This window comes from Pelophylax lessonae (assembly GCF_965119305.1).
Source record: "Pelophylax lessonae genome assembly, chromosome: 7".
Classification (NCBI taxonomy): Eukaryota; Metazoa; Chordata; class Amphibia; order Anura; family Ranidae; genus Pelophylax; species Pelophylax lessonae.
Genome location: NC_138774.1, coordinates 237304384 through 237322806, shown reverse-complemented (window position 1 = coordinate 237322806; position 18423 = coordinate 237304384). Strand labels below are relative to the sequence as shown.

The following is an 18423-nucleotide window of genomic DNA, read 5'->3' as shown; positions in this document are numbered from 1 at the left end:
AAAAAGAGGGTAACTGCCCCTTTAAAAGCGCGGCGAGCGCAGCCCACCGCTCACCCACACCAGCACAAGCCGACCCCCACAGGGAAAATTACAAACTCAGGCAAGGAATACAGGAAGAGAGAGAGTAAAAAACCTGGAGAAATCACTGCTGCTGCTGTATCGATCGGTGCGCCCAGGGAAAAGGAAGTGATGCAATAGAAGCTGCTCCTATAAAGCCTATGGAAGGCTACAAAAAAATGGCCGCCGGGGGAGGAAGTAAATGCAGTGCTAACATGAGGCAGGAGCGATCGCCGCCAAAATGGCGGCGCTTGGCGCCAAAAGCGCCGCTCCCAGCATACAGAAAAAAATCCTCACATGCCTGCAGCTATTAATAAAATGGCGGACCGCAGCAGCGGCCGCCGCATGTTGCACAAAACATGTACCACAGCATGCCCTACAACATACAGCATGTCACACAGAGATTCACACAGGTTGTAACACAGAACAGTGCATAACAGCCCCCCTCCTTGCAGCCCACAGCAGCATCCAGACAGGGAGCCCAATAGTGTGAACAGACATGCAGGGTTACACAGTCCCAGACTGACACCCACTAAACAGACAGGTCCCCACACAGAGTACACTTACCTTCTGAATGGCGTGGGGGAACCCGCACAAGCGATCAAGCCACTGCACATGGGACAGGGAGAGTCGCAGCCAGGACGCAATAGAACTGCGGTGCGAAACCGCATGGCGTCCAGTGAGGTAGCCACCTCACCACAGCATCCCTGCAGCGAAACAGGGATGGGTCGTTCACATATGCCAGGAAAAATACCTGACTGAACGCTCGATGGCAGGCTGGGAAGCCACTGGCCCACAACCTGCGACCAGGGGGGCCAGCCCGAGACCCAGCCCGCATGATCCTCTTCATCAGAAGACTAACTAATGATGACAAAAGTAACAGCTAAGTAAAGAGAGAGAAAAAACTCAAATAAAATCAAAAAGAAGATAAAGGCTGAGACAAAATGCCCCAGCACAGAAAGAGCCAGCTAACTCCTGAAAGCTAGACAATGAAACTGAGGTATGGATACAGGAAGCAGGAGGGTATTGACTGAGGGGACCACCCCCTGGGGGTGGGATATGCTAAAAGCTTTAATATTGACATATTCTGTTGCCTAGCTACTCCTACGGAGCAAAGGTCAATAACCCCATAGTGACGAATATGGAGAGGCGGCGACTGTCGGAGGACGTAAGAGAAATCCACTTTTGCTTCCATACTCACCTTTAGTCCAGTGCAGTACTTCTTTTCCACCAATAAATGTCCTCAGTCTTCCAGGCTGAATGACGGCCTGCATCATTCAACTTATTTCTTCTAAACCTATGCTGTCACGGACCTGCCCCCAGCGTATGACTAAACAGTGAAGATGGAGCAGCACAATGATGCACTCTTGTCTCTGTCACACTGCTTTCTACTCTCAGCATGCTTCTACTCGGCTTCTGAATTGCTCCTTGTGCTGCTTCTTTCTCTCCCACTTTGAGCTTTGCTGTATACTCTGGGCTTTGGCTAATGTCATTCATTTAAGCTTTCAATGTGTCCCAAAGCATGAAAAAACCCACTTACACTAACAACGCAGTACACTACAACGTACAGGTATTTTTTTTACTACTTTATATCTGTCTTGCACCACAGAGAAAATGTACCTACAAGTAACGGCAACGCAAGGTTTTGACTTGCACTAACACCATGCCTTTCTCAACCTTTTCAACACAGAGGAACCCTTGAAATTACTTTCTGGTCTTTGGGAACCTCTGTTAAAACTAACACTATCTACAACTCATGATACATTAGTGTGATGATCAGTGGGAAGAATGCTTCTTAACACAGCAATCACATGGTATCGGTAGTGGGCCAGTACACTGATTGGTCATCTGCTTTGTTTGACACAGCGGGTGACAGATCACGCCGAAGCCTGGCACGATCCTGGGAGGACATCTTATGACGTCCACCCAGGATAATAGGGCTCCTGCCCAGTGCCCAGACGTAATTTTTTTTTTTACTAGGCCCGGTGTGAAGGAGTTAAACATGTGGCCATTGACAAAAATGACCCTCTTACAGATAGCTTGAAAAGATCAATGGTGTCAGTAGAAACTTATCTGAGAGGCAGAAATTGCTCATTGCTCAACCAATACCTAACAACCTTTGGAGGATCCATTGGGTTCTATGGAAACCTGGCTGAGAAACCATGGTCGAACCCCTATGACATATCCTTGAAAACATAAGCTGTTTACTTTTCTTTTTGCACTAAACACATTTCTTTCCTATCTACACATAAATGGCCCTTTTTCATGTAGGAATAACATAGCCAGACGGTAACTGCAAGCAGAATCTGGAGTCACGACAACCTTTGTTGGAAAAACCAAGTAGGAGTGAGCATTAAATGGCATAGTGCAAAGAGCAACGATGCCATAGCAACCAATTTCAGAATCAAAGCTCTGCTGTTATCTGTGTAGTTCCGGAAATCTATAGAAATGAAATGACAGTCTTCTGCTTTCAGTCTCAGGTCAATGGCAAGACCATGACCCATGCTAGCCAGCCAGTCAACCAACTGCAGACAATGGCAGCAAGCAGCCGGTACAGCCCTTGTTCTTTGCTTCTTTTTCATTTTCCAGTGATAAAAACTTCTAAATCTGGCTCTGTACACAGTCTTCCCCAAGGATAACCAGACCGTGCAGGCGTGAAAGCTATTGGCAGCTTTAGACTATTTACGTCTAATCTGCATTTGGTGACCGGGGCTTACCGCACATTATTGTTCTTTGTATTCTAGAATAAGCCTGATTACTTATTCATTTTGGGTAAGATTAGTTAATCAGGGGAGAGAAATATGTGCCGCATGCTTCCATAACAACGTGCTACCAAGCTACAAGACAAAGAGGAGAATGAGCTATGTATGTTAGTTCTAATAACAGCTCTATACAATCTCGAAGCTGGAAATCAAATATATTAAACTGGACATTACTACTTCCAATTTTCTGGAAGTGATGCTAAGGGGTATTCTTGAACCCTTACCCCCGGCTATGCAGACAGAAACCCTGATTAGATTGCTTTTGTGTTTATTCTCTTAAATCTATCTTGTTGCATTGGAAAAACCCTCAACATCCCAGTATTTAAATGTTCCTTGCCTTGGTGGATGAAGTCTTGCCCAAGTATAAATTGATCTCCAAAGCAAGGGTCTGACCAAGTCAATATAAGATCTAACTCCAGACAAATCTACTTTTTTACATCCCTGCCTTCTACTCCTCTCTAACCCAGTGTTTCTCAACCAGGGTTGCCCTGGGTTATCACAAGCACGGAACCCAGTTTGGTCAGTATTGGGGACAGTGGATGCTCTCATGTAAAGCGGGCTTCTGATGTGAAGGGGGATCTCTGATGTGATGGGGATCATCTGATGTGATGGCGGGTCCTCTGATGGGATGGGGGACCTCTGATTTAATGGGGGACTCTGCTGTGAAGGGGGGCTCTGACATGTGGGACCTCTGTGATGGGGGGCCTCCGATGTTAAAGGGGGATTCTGATGTGACGGGAGGAGTCTCTGATGTGATTTTGCAACTTTGACATGTGTTAGTAAAGCCGGACATATCATCACAACTAATTTGTGCATCCAGGTGGACTATACCTTGTTTTTTCAGGACAAATTGGGCTTTCATTTGGTGGTATATGGTGACAGATATTTCCTTTTTTTGTTATTATCAGAGAAAAACTGGCCTAAAATAGTAAAAAAAACGAACAAAAAAAAACTTTTTTTTAAATTTAGCTGCATTGATAAATAGCGAGTACTCAGAATGATATGGTTTGGTAAGTGGGGTCCCCCAGGGATCTGTCCTGGGACCAATTCTGTTTAATTTATTCATAAACAATATAGAGGATGGGATAAATAACTCCATCTCAATATTTGAGAATGATACAATGTTGAGCAGGGCAATAACCTCTGTACATGATGTGGAAATCTTACAAGAAGACCTAAATAAAATAATTGGTTGGGCAACTACTTGACAAATGAAGTTTATTGTTAAAAAAATGTAAAGTAATGCATTTGGGTGCTAAAAATATGAATGCAAGTTACTCGCTAGGGGAAGAACCTCGGGGAGAATCTAGGATGAAAAAGGACCTGGGGGTCCTAGTAGATGACATGCAATGCCAAGCTGCTGCAAGAAAAGGCACCAGAATATTAGCATGCATTAAAAAGGGGATTAACTCCAGAGATAAACTGATAATTCTCCCACTCTAGAAGACTCTGGTCCAGCCGCATCTCAAGTATGCCGTCCAGTTCAGGGCATCGGTCCTCAGGAAGGATGCACTGAAACTGGAGAGAATCCAGAGAAGGGCGACAAAGCTAATAAAGGGACTAGAGGATATCAGCTATGGGGAAAGACTACAAACATTGAACTAATTCTCTCTAGAGAAGAGACGCTTGAGAGGGAATATGATAGTGATGTACAAATATTGTACTGTGACCCTAGCATAGGGAAAAAACTTTTCAGAAAAAGGGAGTTTAAAAAGACACAGGGCCATTTACTGAAATTGGAACAGAAGCGGTTTAACCTTAAACTGCATTGGGGGTTCTTTACAGTCAGAGCAGAAAAGATGTGGAATTCTCTTCCACAAGCAATGGTATCAGCAGGGAGTGTCGATAGTTTAAAAAAACGATTAGATAGGCTCCTTAACGCTCACAACATAGAGGGATATACGATTTACTATTGATCTAAACACAAGCATACTTACACACCACAGGTTTAACTGGGTGGACTGGTGTCTTTTTTTAACCTTACCAACTGTGTAACTATGTACAGTATCTCACAAAAATTAGTACACCCCTCACATTTTTGTAAATATTTTATTATTTCTTTTCATGTGACAACACTGAAGAAATGACACTTTGCTACAATGTAAAGTAGTGAGTGTACAGCTTGTATAACAGTGTCAATTTGCGGCCCCCTCAAAATAACTCAACACACAGCCATTAATGTCTAAACCGCTGGCAACAAAAGTGAGTATACCACTAAGGGAAAATGTCCAAATTGGGCCCAATTAGCCATTTTTCCTCTGCGTGTCATGTGACTCATTAGTGTTACAAGGTCTCACGTGTGTGTTAAACTTGGTGTTATCGCTCTCACTCTCTCATACTGGTCACTGGAAGTTCAACATGGCACCTCATGGCAAAGCACTCTCTGAGGATCTAAAAAAAGAAATGTTGCTCTACATAAAGATAGCCTAGGCTATAGGAAGATTGCCAAGACCCTGAAACTGAGCTGTAGCATGGTGGCCAAGACCATACAGCGGTTTAAAAGGACAGGATCCACTCGATCAAAGATGTTGAGGGCACGTGCTCAGCATCATATGCAGAGGTTGTCTTTGGGAGATAGACGTATGAGTGCTGCCAGCTTTGCTGCAGAGGTTGAAGGGGTGGGGGGTCAGCCTGTCAGTGCTCAGACCATACGCCGCACTCTGCATCAAATTGGTCTGCATGGCTGTTGTCCCAGAAGGAAGCCTCTTCTAAAGATGATGCACAAGAAAGCCCACAAACAGTTTGCTGAAGACAAGCAGACTAAGGACTTGGATTACTGGAACCATGTCCTGTGGTCTGATGAGACCAAGATAAACGTATTTGATTCAGATGGTGTCAAGCGTGTGTGGTGGCAACCAGGTGAGGAGTACTAAGACAAGGGTGTCAAGCATGGTGGTTGGAGTGTCATGGTCTGGGGCTGCATGAATGTTGCTGGCACTGGGGAGCTACAGTTCGTTGAGGGAACCATAAATGCCAACACTGTGACATACTGAAGCAGAGCATGATCCCTGCCCTTTGAAAACTGGACCGCAAGGCAGTATTCCAACATAACAACCCCAAACACACCTCCAAGATGACCTTGCTAAGGATGCTGAGAATAAAGGTGATGGACTGGCCAAGTATGTCTCCAGACCTAAACCCTATTGAGCATCTGTGGGGCATCCTCAAACTGAAGGTGGAGGAGCGCAAAGTCTCTAACATTCACCAGCTCTGTGATGTCGTCATGGAGGAGTGGAAAAGGACTCTAATGGCAACCTGTGAAGCTCTGTTGAGCTCCATGCTTAAGAGGGTTAAGGCAGTGCCAGAAAATAATGGTGGCCACACAAAATATTGACACTTTGAGCTCAATTTGGACATTGTCACTTAGGTGTGTACTCACTTTTGTTGCCAGCGGTTAAGACATTAATGGCTGTGTGTTGAGTTGTTTTGAGGGGACAGCAAATGTACACTGTTATACAAGCTGTACACTCACTACTTTACATTGTAGCAGTGTCATTTCTTTGTGAGATACTGTATATTTCTTGCTACAACCAAAACCTTCCACCAAAGAACAACCCAAAATAAATTCTCCTGCTCCTGACGATCGCAGCAATACCACATATGTGTATGTTAGTTGTTGTTTGAACCCGTAGTACAGCCCAAAAACAATATTTTTTTTTTGCGCAGTTTTCTTTTTTTTTTTTTCTGAGACACCTGCTTGCCTGTTCTGAATCCATCCCACACTGCGGACATTATCCAAGTCCTGTTATCCACAGCACCCTTCATTCCTTTCCCCTTTTTTTTTTTATACTACCTAAAACACACCGACACTTACTAACACTGATACTAATTAAAAATAAATACTGACCTTGCCCCAAACACTGACCCTGGCACTGTCCTAAATCAAACCTTGATCTAGGGATTTTTTTTTATTTAAATGTTTTATTATTATTTTTTATGTATTTATTTTTTTATTTTTAGGGTCCATTCACACTAGCGCGACTTGTCAGGCGACTTGGTCGCCTGACAAGTCGCGGTCAGACACTCGCCATTGAATAGTACAGGACCCGTTCTAATAGGAGCGTCACAAGTCGCTCCGACTTAGAAAAAGCGTCCTGTACTACTTTGGGGCGACCTGGAGGCGACTTGCATTGACTTCAATTATATGAAGTCCGTGCAAGTCGCGCCGAGGTCGCGGTGCACAGCGTGCACCGCGACTTCACAGGTCGCCCCACAAAGTCGTGTCGCTGTAAGATCCTGGTACCTGCGGTACCCTTCCAGCCTATTATTTGTACATTACGTTCCACCATATAGATAGGTGGAACGCATCTAGTACCTGTCCCTTTAAATTCTATGACCTCATCAGTGAGTGCCGCTCTGAGCGGCTATTTCAACCGCCGGCATTCACTCACATGTGTTCGTGCAAACCGCTTGCTACAGCATTACCTAACGCTGCCGAATCCTCCAGCTATTCCCTAATACCTGGATTGACCGAAGGCTACAACATCTTGTATCTCGCTACAAGATCATTACCTCACCGCCGGAACCCTCTCCTTACAAACCTACCAGTGATAAGTACCCCACAGGGGAATACCTTCCTAATCTACTTTCACTACTACTCTGCTTACTAAAGACTATTGCTACTCTAAGAACTATACTGTTACATCTAACATCTGCACCGCTACTTAGATTGCAAGCTCTTGAGCCTATTACCATCTTGTCACTGCACTAGCCTAGCATCTCCTGTACACTTCATCTGCTCTTCACTACCACCTGTTACCTGTACATGATTGCTATCCTAAGTGCTTACTATCACCATCTGTGACCTCTTACCATTGCTATCACTATCCATGCCTGTCCCCTCAGTATCACCTCTATACTTTCACATAAAAACATATCACTCCAGGAACATTTTTAATGAGTGTCTGTGTTTGTGTATGTGCTTGCTGAGGCAGGCTGATGCACAATGATGAGTCTTGAGAGTTGGATATGGTAGTTCAACACATCTCTACATGACTACTGAGTGTAACTTCCGCAGCTGCAAATCCACACCACACAAATAAACGCCGGAGCGTTACAGATTGCACGAACCCGAAAAATGGATTCAGCGGAAATAGCTACACATGTGATACAACTATCACAAAAGGTAGATTCATTAATTCTTTCACTTACTGAAGTGAAAAATGAAAACCAGACCTTGAGACAGCAGATAGCCCGTGTTTCACAGCTCACTGCTGCCCAACCCCGTGAGCCCAAAATGAACCCTCCACAAGTGTTTACGGGTGATCGGAAAAAATTCCGTGAATTTAAAAACGCATGTCAATTGCTTTTTAATCTAAAACCTCGTACTTACACTACAGACCAATTAAAAGTCTGCACCACTATATCATATATGTCAGGTGATCCACGGGCTTGGGCAGACTCTCTTATTGAGAAAAATGACCCTCTTCTCAACTCCTATCCTACGTTTTTAGCAGAGCTCTTTAGCCTATATGAAGACTCTAATAGGCAGAGTACTGCTGACAGCCAATTGAGGGCTTTAAAACAAGGAAGGAGACCTGTTGAAGATTTCGTAGCAGAGTTCAAGAGATGGACCCTTGATTCAGGGTGGAATGATGCATCTCTGCGAACCCAGTTCAGGCTTGGGTTATTTGAAGCCATAAAAGACGAGCTCGCCCGAGCGGAATTACCTGGCACCTTGGATGCCTTGATACAACTTAGTATCAAAATAGACAGACGATTGCGAGAGAGGAAGGCTGAGAAAATGGGAATCCCATTACCCAACCCTTCTCTGGAGTCGTCCTTCGATCCTACTCCTATGGAGGTAGGAACCATCCGCCCACCAATATCGTCTAATGAAAAGGCCAGGAGAAGAACAGAAAATCTCTGTATGTACTGCGCCTCCGCCGAACATTTGATAAGCGTTTGTCCCCTTGTCCACAAGAAAAAGGGTGAGTGTTCACAGGTCTTGCTGGGGGGATTAACGACTTCTTTTACTAATCCCTATCTCTTTATTCGTTTGATCCTACAGTGGGACCAAATTAGGATCACCACCAAGGCCATGATCGACACAGGATCTTGTGGGAACTACATTGACACTAGTTTTGTTGCTTTAAATAAAATACCTATTATTTCAAAACCCAAACCTGTCTCTGTTAGTTTGATTAATGGTATTCCGTTATCTTCTGGTCCAATTACCACTCAGACACAAGCACTCCTTGCTACTGCTAACGAGTCTCATGTTGAGACCACCACGTTTGATGTGTTATCCTCACCACATTTTCCCATTATTTTGGGACTTCCCTGGTTACATATACATCAACCAACTATTGATTGGAAGACACGGTCCCTAACCTTCCCTTCTCACTATTGCGAGACCACGTGTAACCTCCAATCTCAAAAGAAAATCCTGTCCATGGTGTCAGAGGAAATTACACCACCACCATGCTATCAGGATTTATCAGAAGTCTTCCTTGAGAAAAATGCTCAAGTGTTGCCTCCCCATAGGGACTACGATTGTTCTATTGACCTACTCCCTAATAGTAAGCTACCTTTCGGTCATGTTTATCCTCTTTCTCAGGATGAACTTTCTCATCTCAAGGAATACTTGGATGAGAATTTAGCGAAAGGTTTCATTAGACCCTCTACTTCCTCTACAGCTGCAGGACTTTTCTTTGTCCGCAATAAGGATTTAAGCCTTCGGCCTATTCTTGACTATAGGCAATTAAATATTATTACGATAAAGGATCGCTATCCCTTACCTCTCATCCCGGAACTGATTGAACAAGTGCGTGGAGCCACTTACTTCTCAAAGTTAGACCTTAAAGGGGCTTACAATCTCATCCGCATCCGTAGTGGGGATGAGTGGAAGACGGCATTCAGAACTAGATACGGACTATTCGAATATCTAGTGATGCCGTTTGGGTTGTGTAATGCTCCCGCAGCTTTTCTGCGGTTCATAAACGACATCTTCCGAGATCTACTCGATGTCTGTGTCGTAGTATATCTGGACGATATACTCATTTACTCTCAATCCTTGTCTGAACATAAAAGACATGTAAGACTTGTGTTGTCCAGATTGCTCGCACACAACTTGTACGTAAAACTGAAGAAATGCCTATTCCATAAGGAAGAGGTGTTATTCTTAGGATACATCATATCCAAGAACAGCATCAAGATGGATATGAGCAAGATATTCTGGATTGGCCTGTACCAACAACTCGTAAGGCCTTACAACGATTTCTTGGATTCTCAAACTTCTATAGGAAGTTCATCAAGAACTTCTCGTCTATTGTGAGACCACTCACACAACTTACAAGTGTTAAGCAAACATTTAAATGGTCTGAAGAAGCAAATAAAGCGTTCAGCTTGTTGAAATCAAGCTTCATTACCGCTCCCAAACTACGCCATCCAGACCCATCCCTCCAATACATCCTGGAGGTAGATGCGTCAAATATGGCTGTAGGAGCAGTTCTTTCCCAACGACCTACGAATACTTCACCACTTCATCCAGTTGCCTTCTTCTCTAAATCACTAAGTAACCCAGAGGTGAACTACCCAGTGGGTGAAAAAGAGTTACTTGCCATGAAGTTGGCACTGGAGAATTGGCGACATCTACTTGAGGGCACCCGGTTGCCAATACTCATATATACAGACCATAAAAACCTCCAATATCTCCAGACCAACAAGACCCTTTCCCACCGACAGGTACGTTGGTTGCTATTCTTCCTAAGATTCAATTTCTTAGTGACCTATACACCTGCAGACAAAAATAAGAAGGCAGATGCGTTATCACGGTTAACCGAAGATAACTGTGCCGAAATTCCTTCATTACCTATAATACCCCATGACCGTATTATTGGTGTTGTTCCTCCCTTAAAGGAAGAGATTCTGCACAGTCTAAGACTGGATTCACCACCACCTCAACTAAGTACTGATGCAGAAGGCTTGCGCTACTTTAACGACAAACTCTACATACCTCCCGGTATGCGTACCAAAATCTTGGAGTTATCCCATGACGTACCTATGGCAGGACATATGGGTATGACTAAGACATTTAATTTGCTCACTAGGCAATTTTGGTGGCCTGGGATGAAGACGTCTGTACAAAAATTCATTTCTTCATGTGACATCTGTGCAAGGTCCAAAATTGACACTACAAAACCTTCTGGTTTACTTTGCAGTCTACCAATACCCAAAGTTCCATGGGAAGTTGTTTCTTTAGACTGCATAGTGGAATTACCACCGTCCAAGGGATTCACTACCATCCTAGTGTCAGTGGACCATCTGACAAAAATGGCACATTTCATTCCCATTCGCAGACTACCTTCATCTAAGGAAACAGCGGAATTGCTAGTAAAATATGTGTTGAAACTACATGGAATTCCAAAGACTCTTTTATCTGACCGGGGCTCGCAGTTCATCTCTAAGTTTTGGCAAGCTCTATGTCACATACTGCGCATTGAGCGAAAACTTACTTCCCCCTATCACCCGCAGACCAACGGACAAACTGAAAGAGTCAACCAGTGTATTGAACAATATTTGCGTTGCTACACCTCATACCTACAGGATGATTGGGTGGACCTCCTCCCTCTAGCAGAATTTGCTTATAACAATGCAACCCACAGTACTACTAAGCAAAGTCCGTTCTACCTGAACTATGGGTTCCATCCCACAATTCTTCCACCACGCATCCTACCATCAAGTAACCCAGTAGCCTCTGACTATCTCACCCAAATAAAAGACTCTTTGGGCTTACTTAACACCACCATCTCACATGCTCATAGCCAACAAAAGAGGTACTATGACCTCCGCAGAAGACCTTCACCTCAATATGCTATTGGGAATCTTGTTTGGCTATCTACGAGGAACTTGAGGTTGAAAATTCCTAGTAAAAAGCTTGGACCTCTATTCCTGGGACCTTTCCCAATTGAGAAGCTCATTGGGGAATCTGCAGTTCGACTCACTTTACCGGCAGATCTTAAAATACACCCCACGTTCCATGTATCTCTATTGAAGCCACATACACCCAACCAAGGGATTAGACCTACCATCGCGCCTCCACCTCCAATACAAGTTGAAGGTGGAGAAGAATTTGAGATTAAAGAAATTTTGGATTCTCGTATCCACAGAGGAAAGCTCCAATATTTCATAAGATGGAAAAATTATGGTCCCCAAGATGACACCTGGTTGGATGCTTCTGACGTCCACGCACCCAGGCTTATACGAAGGTTCCACTCCAAATACCCGGAGAGACCAGTGTTATAGGCCTTCCGGAGCCGGCCTTAGGGGGGGGTACTGTAAGATCCTGGTACCTGCGGTACCCTTCCAGCCTATTATTTGTACATTACGTTCCACCATATAGATAGGTGGAACGCATCTAGTACCTGTCCCTTTAAATTCCATGACCTCATCAGTGAGTGCCGCTCTGAGCGGCTATTTCAACCGCCGGCATTCACTCACATGTGTTCGTGCAAACCGCTTGCTACAGAATTACCTAACGCTGCCGAATCCTCCAGCTATTCCCTAATACCTGGATTGACCGAAGACTTGCTACAACATCTTGTATCTCGCTACAAGATCATTACCTCACCGCCGGAACCCTCTCCTTACAAACCTACCAGTGATAATTACCCCACAGGGGAATACCTTCCTAATCTACTTTCACTACTACTCTGCTTACTAAAGACTATTGCTACTCTAAGAACTATACTGTTACATCTAACATCTGCACCGCTACTTAGATTGCAAGCTCTTGAGCCTATTACCATCTTGTCACTGCACTAGCCTAGCATCTCCTGTACACTTCATCTGCTCTTCACTACCACCTGTTACCTGTACATGATTGCTATCCTAAGTGCTTACTATCACCATCTGTGACCTCTTACCATTGCTATCACTATCCACGCCTGTCCCCTCAGTATCACCTCTATACTTTCACATATAAACATATCACTCCAGAAACATCTTTAATGAGTGTCTGTGTTTGTGTATGTGCTTGCTGAGACAGGCTGATGCACAATGATGAGTCTTGAGAGTTGGATATGGTAGTTCAACACATCTCTACATGACTACTGAGTGTAACTTCCGCAGCTGCAAATCCACACCACACAAATAAACGCCGGAGCGTTGCAGTCGCGCCAGTGTGAATGGGCGCTTACATACACTTTTTTTTTTTTTTTGCAAGGAGAGAGTAATACAATGTATCTCTCTCCTCCATCCCTAGAGAGAGAAAACACGGGGGTGAGCTTCACAGTGACTGATCACTAGGATAGCCAATCAGAGGCTATCACAGCCATCAGGTGGCCGAGAATTGGGAGTTCCGGGTCCTGATCATCAGAACGGTGCTCGGGGCTCTTGGTGAGACCCCGGGTCTCTGTGCTGGAAGCATGCCATGAGGCCTAAAACGCCGGTCCATACCTCTGGATCATAGGCCTATGTAGTGTTTATGCCAGGGGTCGCCAAACTATGGCCCTCCAGTTGTACAGTTCCCATCATGCCTAGTCATGTCTGTGAATGTCAGTTTTGCAATGTCTCATGGGACGTGTAGTTCCGCAACAGGTGGAGGGCCATAGTTTGGAGAGCCTTGGTTTTTGCTAGACGGAATTGTTCTGTTTGCTGTGGAGGGAAGGGTTGGCCCCATGTATGTCTGTGAACATTCCCAAGTAAATGTCAACCATGAACTTCCCCTTACTGGTTTTGTCATGTTCTCCGCTCCTTTAGATTTCTGTGGCTGAGGACTGCTGTCTTTGCTGCCTCCACCAACTTCTCCTGCGTCCACTCCGCTGTCCACGCTCAGAGTCTGCCCGCTGTCAGAGAGCTGGGAGAGAGAGGCCGGGGGGGAGACGGGCAAGACGGCTGCAGAGATCAAGAACATGTCGTATCATTAAAGGGCATCTGTACAGAAGAGCATCACAGGTATGACCTACTAAGTTTTTTGACATTCCATTTCACAACATTCCTTCATCAATAATGAAATACAATGTTTTGTACAAGCTAATCAATAGTATTTGTCCTTAAAGTAGAACTCCACTTTTGTAAAACAATGAATTTAGCATATAAGATTAATACACAAGCCATTTTTTATTTTTTATTAAATGTTACATTTCCATTTCAATTTGCAGCCGCTGTAAATTTTAAAAATGCTTAAAAAGTTAAATATAATATGGCAAACTGGAGGCATTCTTGATGTATGGAACACCCCAAGAAATGTAATTTCCTTTATGTTATTGGCCTGATGATTTTCTGAGGTGTCTGTACTAAGATACAAGGAAGATTTTAGGCATCCCCTGCAATAGGAATTTCATTTTTGGTAAGATACTTCCTAAGGGCCCTTTCACACAGGCTTTCTGATCAGGTCTGCCTGTCAGTTTTTAAGGCAGACCTGGTCGGATGCTCCATGCTCCCCTTTGGAGCAGGGGATGTCAGCAGTGACATCTCCGCTAACACCCGCTCCGATCCGATCCTGTCTGTGAAATCCAGATGCATGGAAACCCTATTTTCCATCCGTCTGGAGGATCGGATCAGATTGAATCGAATGAAAACTGACAGGCGGTCCGTTATCATCCGATCTCCCATAGAGGAGAGCGGGGATCTGACATGTCTGTCTCTGCAAAGTAAGCGGAAACAGACCTGTCATCCGCCTGCTTAGTGGGGATCGGCGAATCGATCCCCGCTGAGCAGCACAGAGTCCGCCAGGCGGAAAGCCCGGGTGAAAGGACCCTAAGGCTCAGTTCACATACGGCCATATTGGATCACAGGCAGAATCACTATGATTCTGCCCATGATCCCGCATCATTGCAAATCTCTGAAGGCTCATGCGATTCCTGTGACTTGCAATGGCACCCCAGATGCGGCGCGATTTTGCTGCGTTTGTCATTCGACAAATCACAGTAAAATTGCGCAAACAGAATCACAGGACGCCTGTCACCCAAAATACATTTTTGTACTTTTTTTTGGCTGCAATTCTGCCTGCGATCCAATATGCCAGTATGTGAACAGAGCCTAAGGGCTTTCACAGGGGTTGCAGTGCTTACCAGCGGTGGATCGATTTTCAGTGAGGGGTACAATTGGCGGCTACAAGGCATTCAGGAGGCAATCCTGACACCTCCTGAATGCATGTTTTTTTATTTAATTTAAAAAAAATTCCCAGGGGGGACTTTGTATTAAAATGCCACAACTTCAAGCTAAGTGGTTGCACACCTGTCAGACTCTGCAAGCCAAGTTAAATTTGCCACGCATGTGTACTACGCCCTTCGGCTGCCTTGTTAGGATTTAGGTAGTTGGTCAGGCTGCCTTTGTTAGATGGCCCTAAGCCCTCGTTCACATTGAATGCAGCGTTGAAAATTCAAGTGAAATCGCACGATATCAGAGCGGCATGTTAGCGGCATGTTGGCTGACATCTGTGCGACTTCATGCATAGATGTTTATGCAAGTCGTACCTGAAATCGGCAAAAGTAGTGCAGGAACTACTTTTTCAAATCGTGGCACCGCAAAGTCAGCATTGCACCGATTTGAACAGTTCAATAGCCAACAAAAGGGACGACTTGTCATTCGATTTGGACCTGTTGAATCCCATTACAAGATGCACCGGTATGAACAGGGGCTAAGGGTTAAAGTGGCTGTAAAGTCACATCTATTATATTCTAACCCTCTCGGTTTTAGGAACATAATAATAAATACAGTGTGTGTGTTTTGGTTTTTTTATTATAAAGCTAAATACCTTCTTTGCGCAGCTCTGCTGTGTGGTCACATGTCCTTCCTCTGCTCTCCTTCTCGATCTAAGGAGTACAGTGGGAGGGGCTGAGATTCCCCTCTGACATATGTAAGTTAGCAGAGGAAGGACATGTGACCACACAGCAGCCCTGGGTAAAGAAGGTACTAAGCTTTAAAATTCCTTTTTTTTTTTTTAAATACACACACTGTACTTAAAAAGTTCCTGAAACAGAAAGGATAAAAGTATATAATAGATGTTACTTTACACTTTACCAAATTGGAGGAGCAGCTGCAACAGAATAATCAAGGCAGGAGGAGAGGGGAGGGTGGGGAGGAGATCAGCTCCACAGTGCACACAGATTACAGAAATGACAGGGAAAGAGTAAGGGGGCGATGCAGAGATGCTGAGTACACAGTAGGATGACGGAGGCACGTAAACTGACCACGCTATCAGGGATCAGCAGCCATGATAAGCGTGGTCAGTACATACAGGGGAAGACAGGAACAGGCAGGATCAACCAGGTATTGTAAAACATAGAAAGGGACAATTGACATGGCAAAAGCACTGTGCTATATCTTGTGCCTTAAAGGGACCAGAGGTTAGGGTTACAACTACTTTAACTACTTCCATAGGGTTACCTACTTCTAAGGAATGCAAGCTGACCCTCCCATTCAGGAGTCAGTCTGGAAAAGACATAGTGAAACAGACAGCAATTTCTTCAGAACAGAAAAAATGTAAGAATTTGCAACGTCGTTTGTTAAAATCCCTGCAATGTAAATGTACATGATCACCCAGGCTTAACTGCCTTGGAGCCCCCCCAACATACTCTTTTTTTTTTTTTTTTTCTTTTCTTTTCAGTATGTTCTTTCCTTTTATCTGTAATTCATACTCACCCACCCATTGAATCCTGCATTGTCCTGCTGTGATCTGCATATTGTACACCAGGTCCCATGCCTCCATCTCTTTCTGTGACGTCATCGGGAACTGGCTGTCTCTTCCAGGTCCCTGATGCCACGCTGCCAGGTCTGCCCTATTCCTGCTGCTCTCTCTATAAGCTGAAGCCTCCTGAGATATCTGAGGTGGATAATCCAGGAGACTGCTGGAGCAGAGTACACGTCATTCTTGCTTAGGCAAGAACGGAGGGGGAGGGGGCTGGTTGGACCAAAAAAAAAAAAAAAAGGAAGAAAGTTCACAAAAAATAATTGGCTGTAATGATTGTAGAGGGGTGAGAATTTAGATGATACAAATGCATTAGGGGAGTGAAGGTCTGTTTTAATGTGACGTGGTGGTGGTGGTGGTAGGAGACATGGGCCGCTGGAGAGATGAGTATGACAGCTCTTCTATTGCAGGGAACTGGCCTTTTAATTTTTTAATAATTTTTTTATTAAGAAACTGACCGGTTTCCTTGAAGCAGCATAACTGATAACTGCCAAAATGACTTCCAATGACAGTATGATTTAGGGCTGGTTCACAACACAAAAACGCACTTTCAGGTGCATTTTTAAAGCATTTTTGGTGCGTTCCAGTGCATTTTTGATGTATTCCAGATGCTTTTTTTTTTCTTTTTTCCTGTTTTTTATTTTTATTTTATTTTTTTTACTGTACTGGGGTCCAGTGCATTTTTGATGCGTTTCATTGCATTCTGGTGTGTTTTTGATGTGTTTTACTGCATTCCAGTACAGTCCAGTGCAGGAAAAATGCAGCATGTTCTCTTTTTTTTCTGGAACTGGAACGCACTGGAACTGGCCACACTGGTGTGAACTATGCCATAGGAAGCCATATAACCTACTTTCCATGCGTTTTTGATGCAGAAAAAAAACGCACTGGACTGCATGTGGTGTGAACTGGCTCTTAGAGTAAAGGATATGGGAACTGGCACACTGAATGCCATTAGGTATCGAGATTAAATCCTTGGACCCATTGTCAGACTCTATACTGGTGCAGGGGGTCCCAGGTTCCTCCTGATGTATGACAATGCCCGGCCTCATGTGATGAGAGTATGCAGTCGGTTTCTGAAGGATGAAGGAATTGATAACATTGAATGGCCTCCACACTCGCCTGAACTAAATCCAATAGAACACCTCTGGGACATTATGTTTCTGTCCATCTGATGCCGCCAGGTTGCACCTCAGCCTGTTCAGGAGCTCAGTGATACCCTGGTCCAGATCTGGGAGGAAATACCCCAGGACACCATCCATCGTCTCATTAGGAGCATGCCCCGACGTTGTCAGGCATACATATAAGCAAGGGGGGGTCATACAAAGTACTGAGTATCATTTTGAGTTGCTGCAATGAAATTTCAGCATAGTGGACGAGCCTGCTGCATAATTTTTTCACTCTGATTTTTGAATTCAGCCCTCTGTAGGTTGATAATTTTCATTTCCATCAAACAATGTGGCATCCTTTAGTTCCTAACACATTACCCAGTCCATATCCGTATAGATATCCAGCATTATCTTTTTCCCTAATGAAATCTGATGTGTTTTCAAAGTGTTCCTTTCATTTTTTTGAGCAGTGTATATCTGACTTCTGCCACAGCTATGCTATGCTATCCAGTATAACCAAAAGAGGGCGCTGTTCACTAATAATGCATTTTACAAGCTGTGCTTTGTCAAGGTTGTATGATTACATTGAGGCTTCTAATTATTTATAATGAAAACCTAAACTTGGAAATCCTTACTCTGGTATTAATCTGCCTGATAAGTATCTGCAACAACTTTAGCAAAATTCCATTGTAACCTTTATTATGTAAAATAATACTATACAATAGATGACTTGAGCAGCCAATCAGTCCCCCCCTCGAGAAAAAAAAAAATATAAATATATTTTAATACGCTATAATATCATTTTTTTTTTCCTAGCGCTGTCACATGAGGGCAGGGGAGAGTGCTGTCATATGTGCGCAGGGTA

General features: G+C 44.1%; 1 protein-coding gene across 4 annotated transcripts in view; it reads right to left on the bottom strand.

Moving 5' to 3' along the window:
- Nucleotides 1–18423, bottom strand: part of WHRN (whirlin) — a 383412-nt gene that overhangs the window by 33535 nt on the left and 331454 nt on the right. For all 4 annotated transcript variants that reach the window (XM_082264620.1, XM_082264619.1, XM_082264622.1 and 1 more), the window contains one exon: nucleotides 13492–13655. In XM_082264620.1, coding sequence (XP_082120746.1) covers nucleotides 13492–13655 — 164 coding nt within the window. The remainder of the gene's footprint in view (nucleotides 1–13491; nucleotides 13656–18423) is intronic.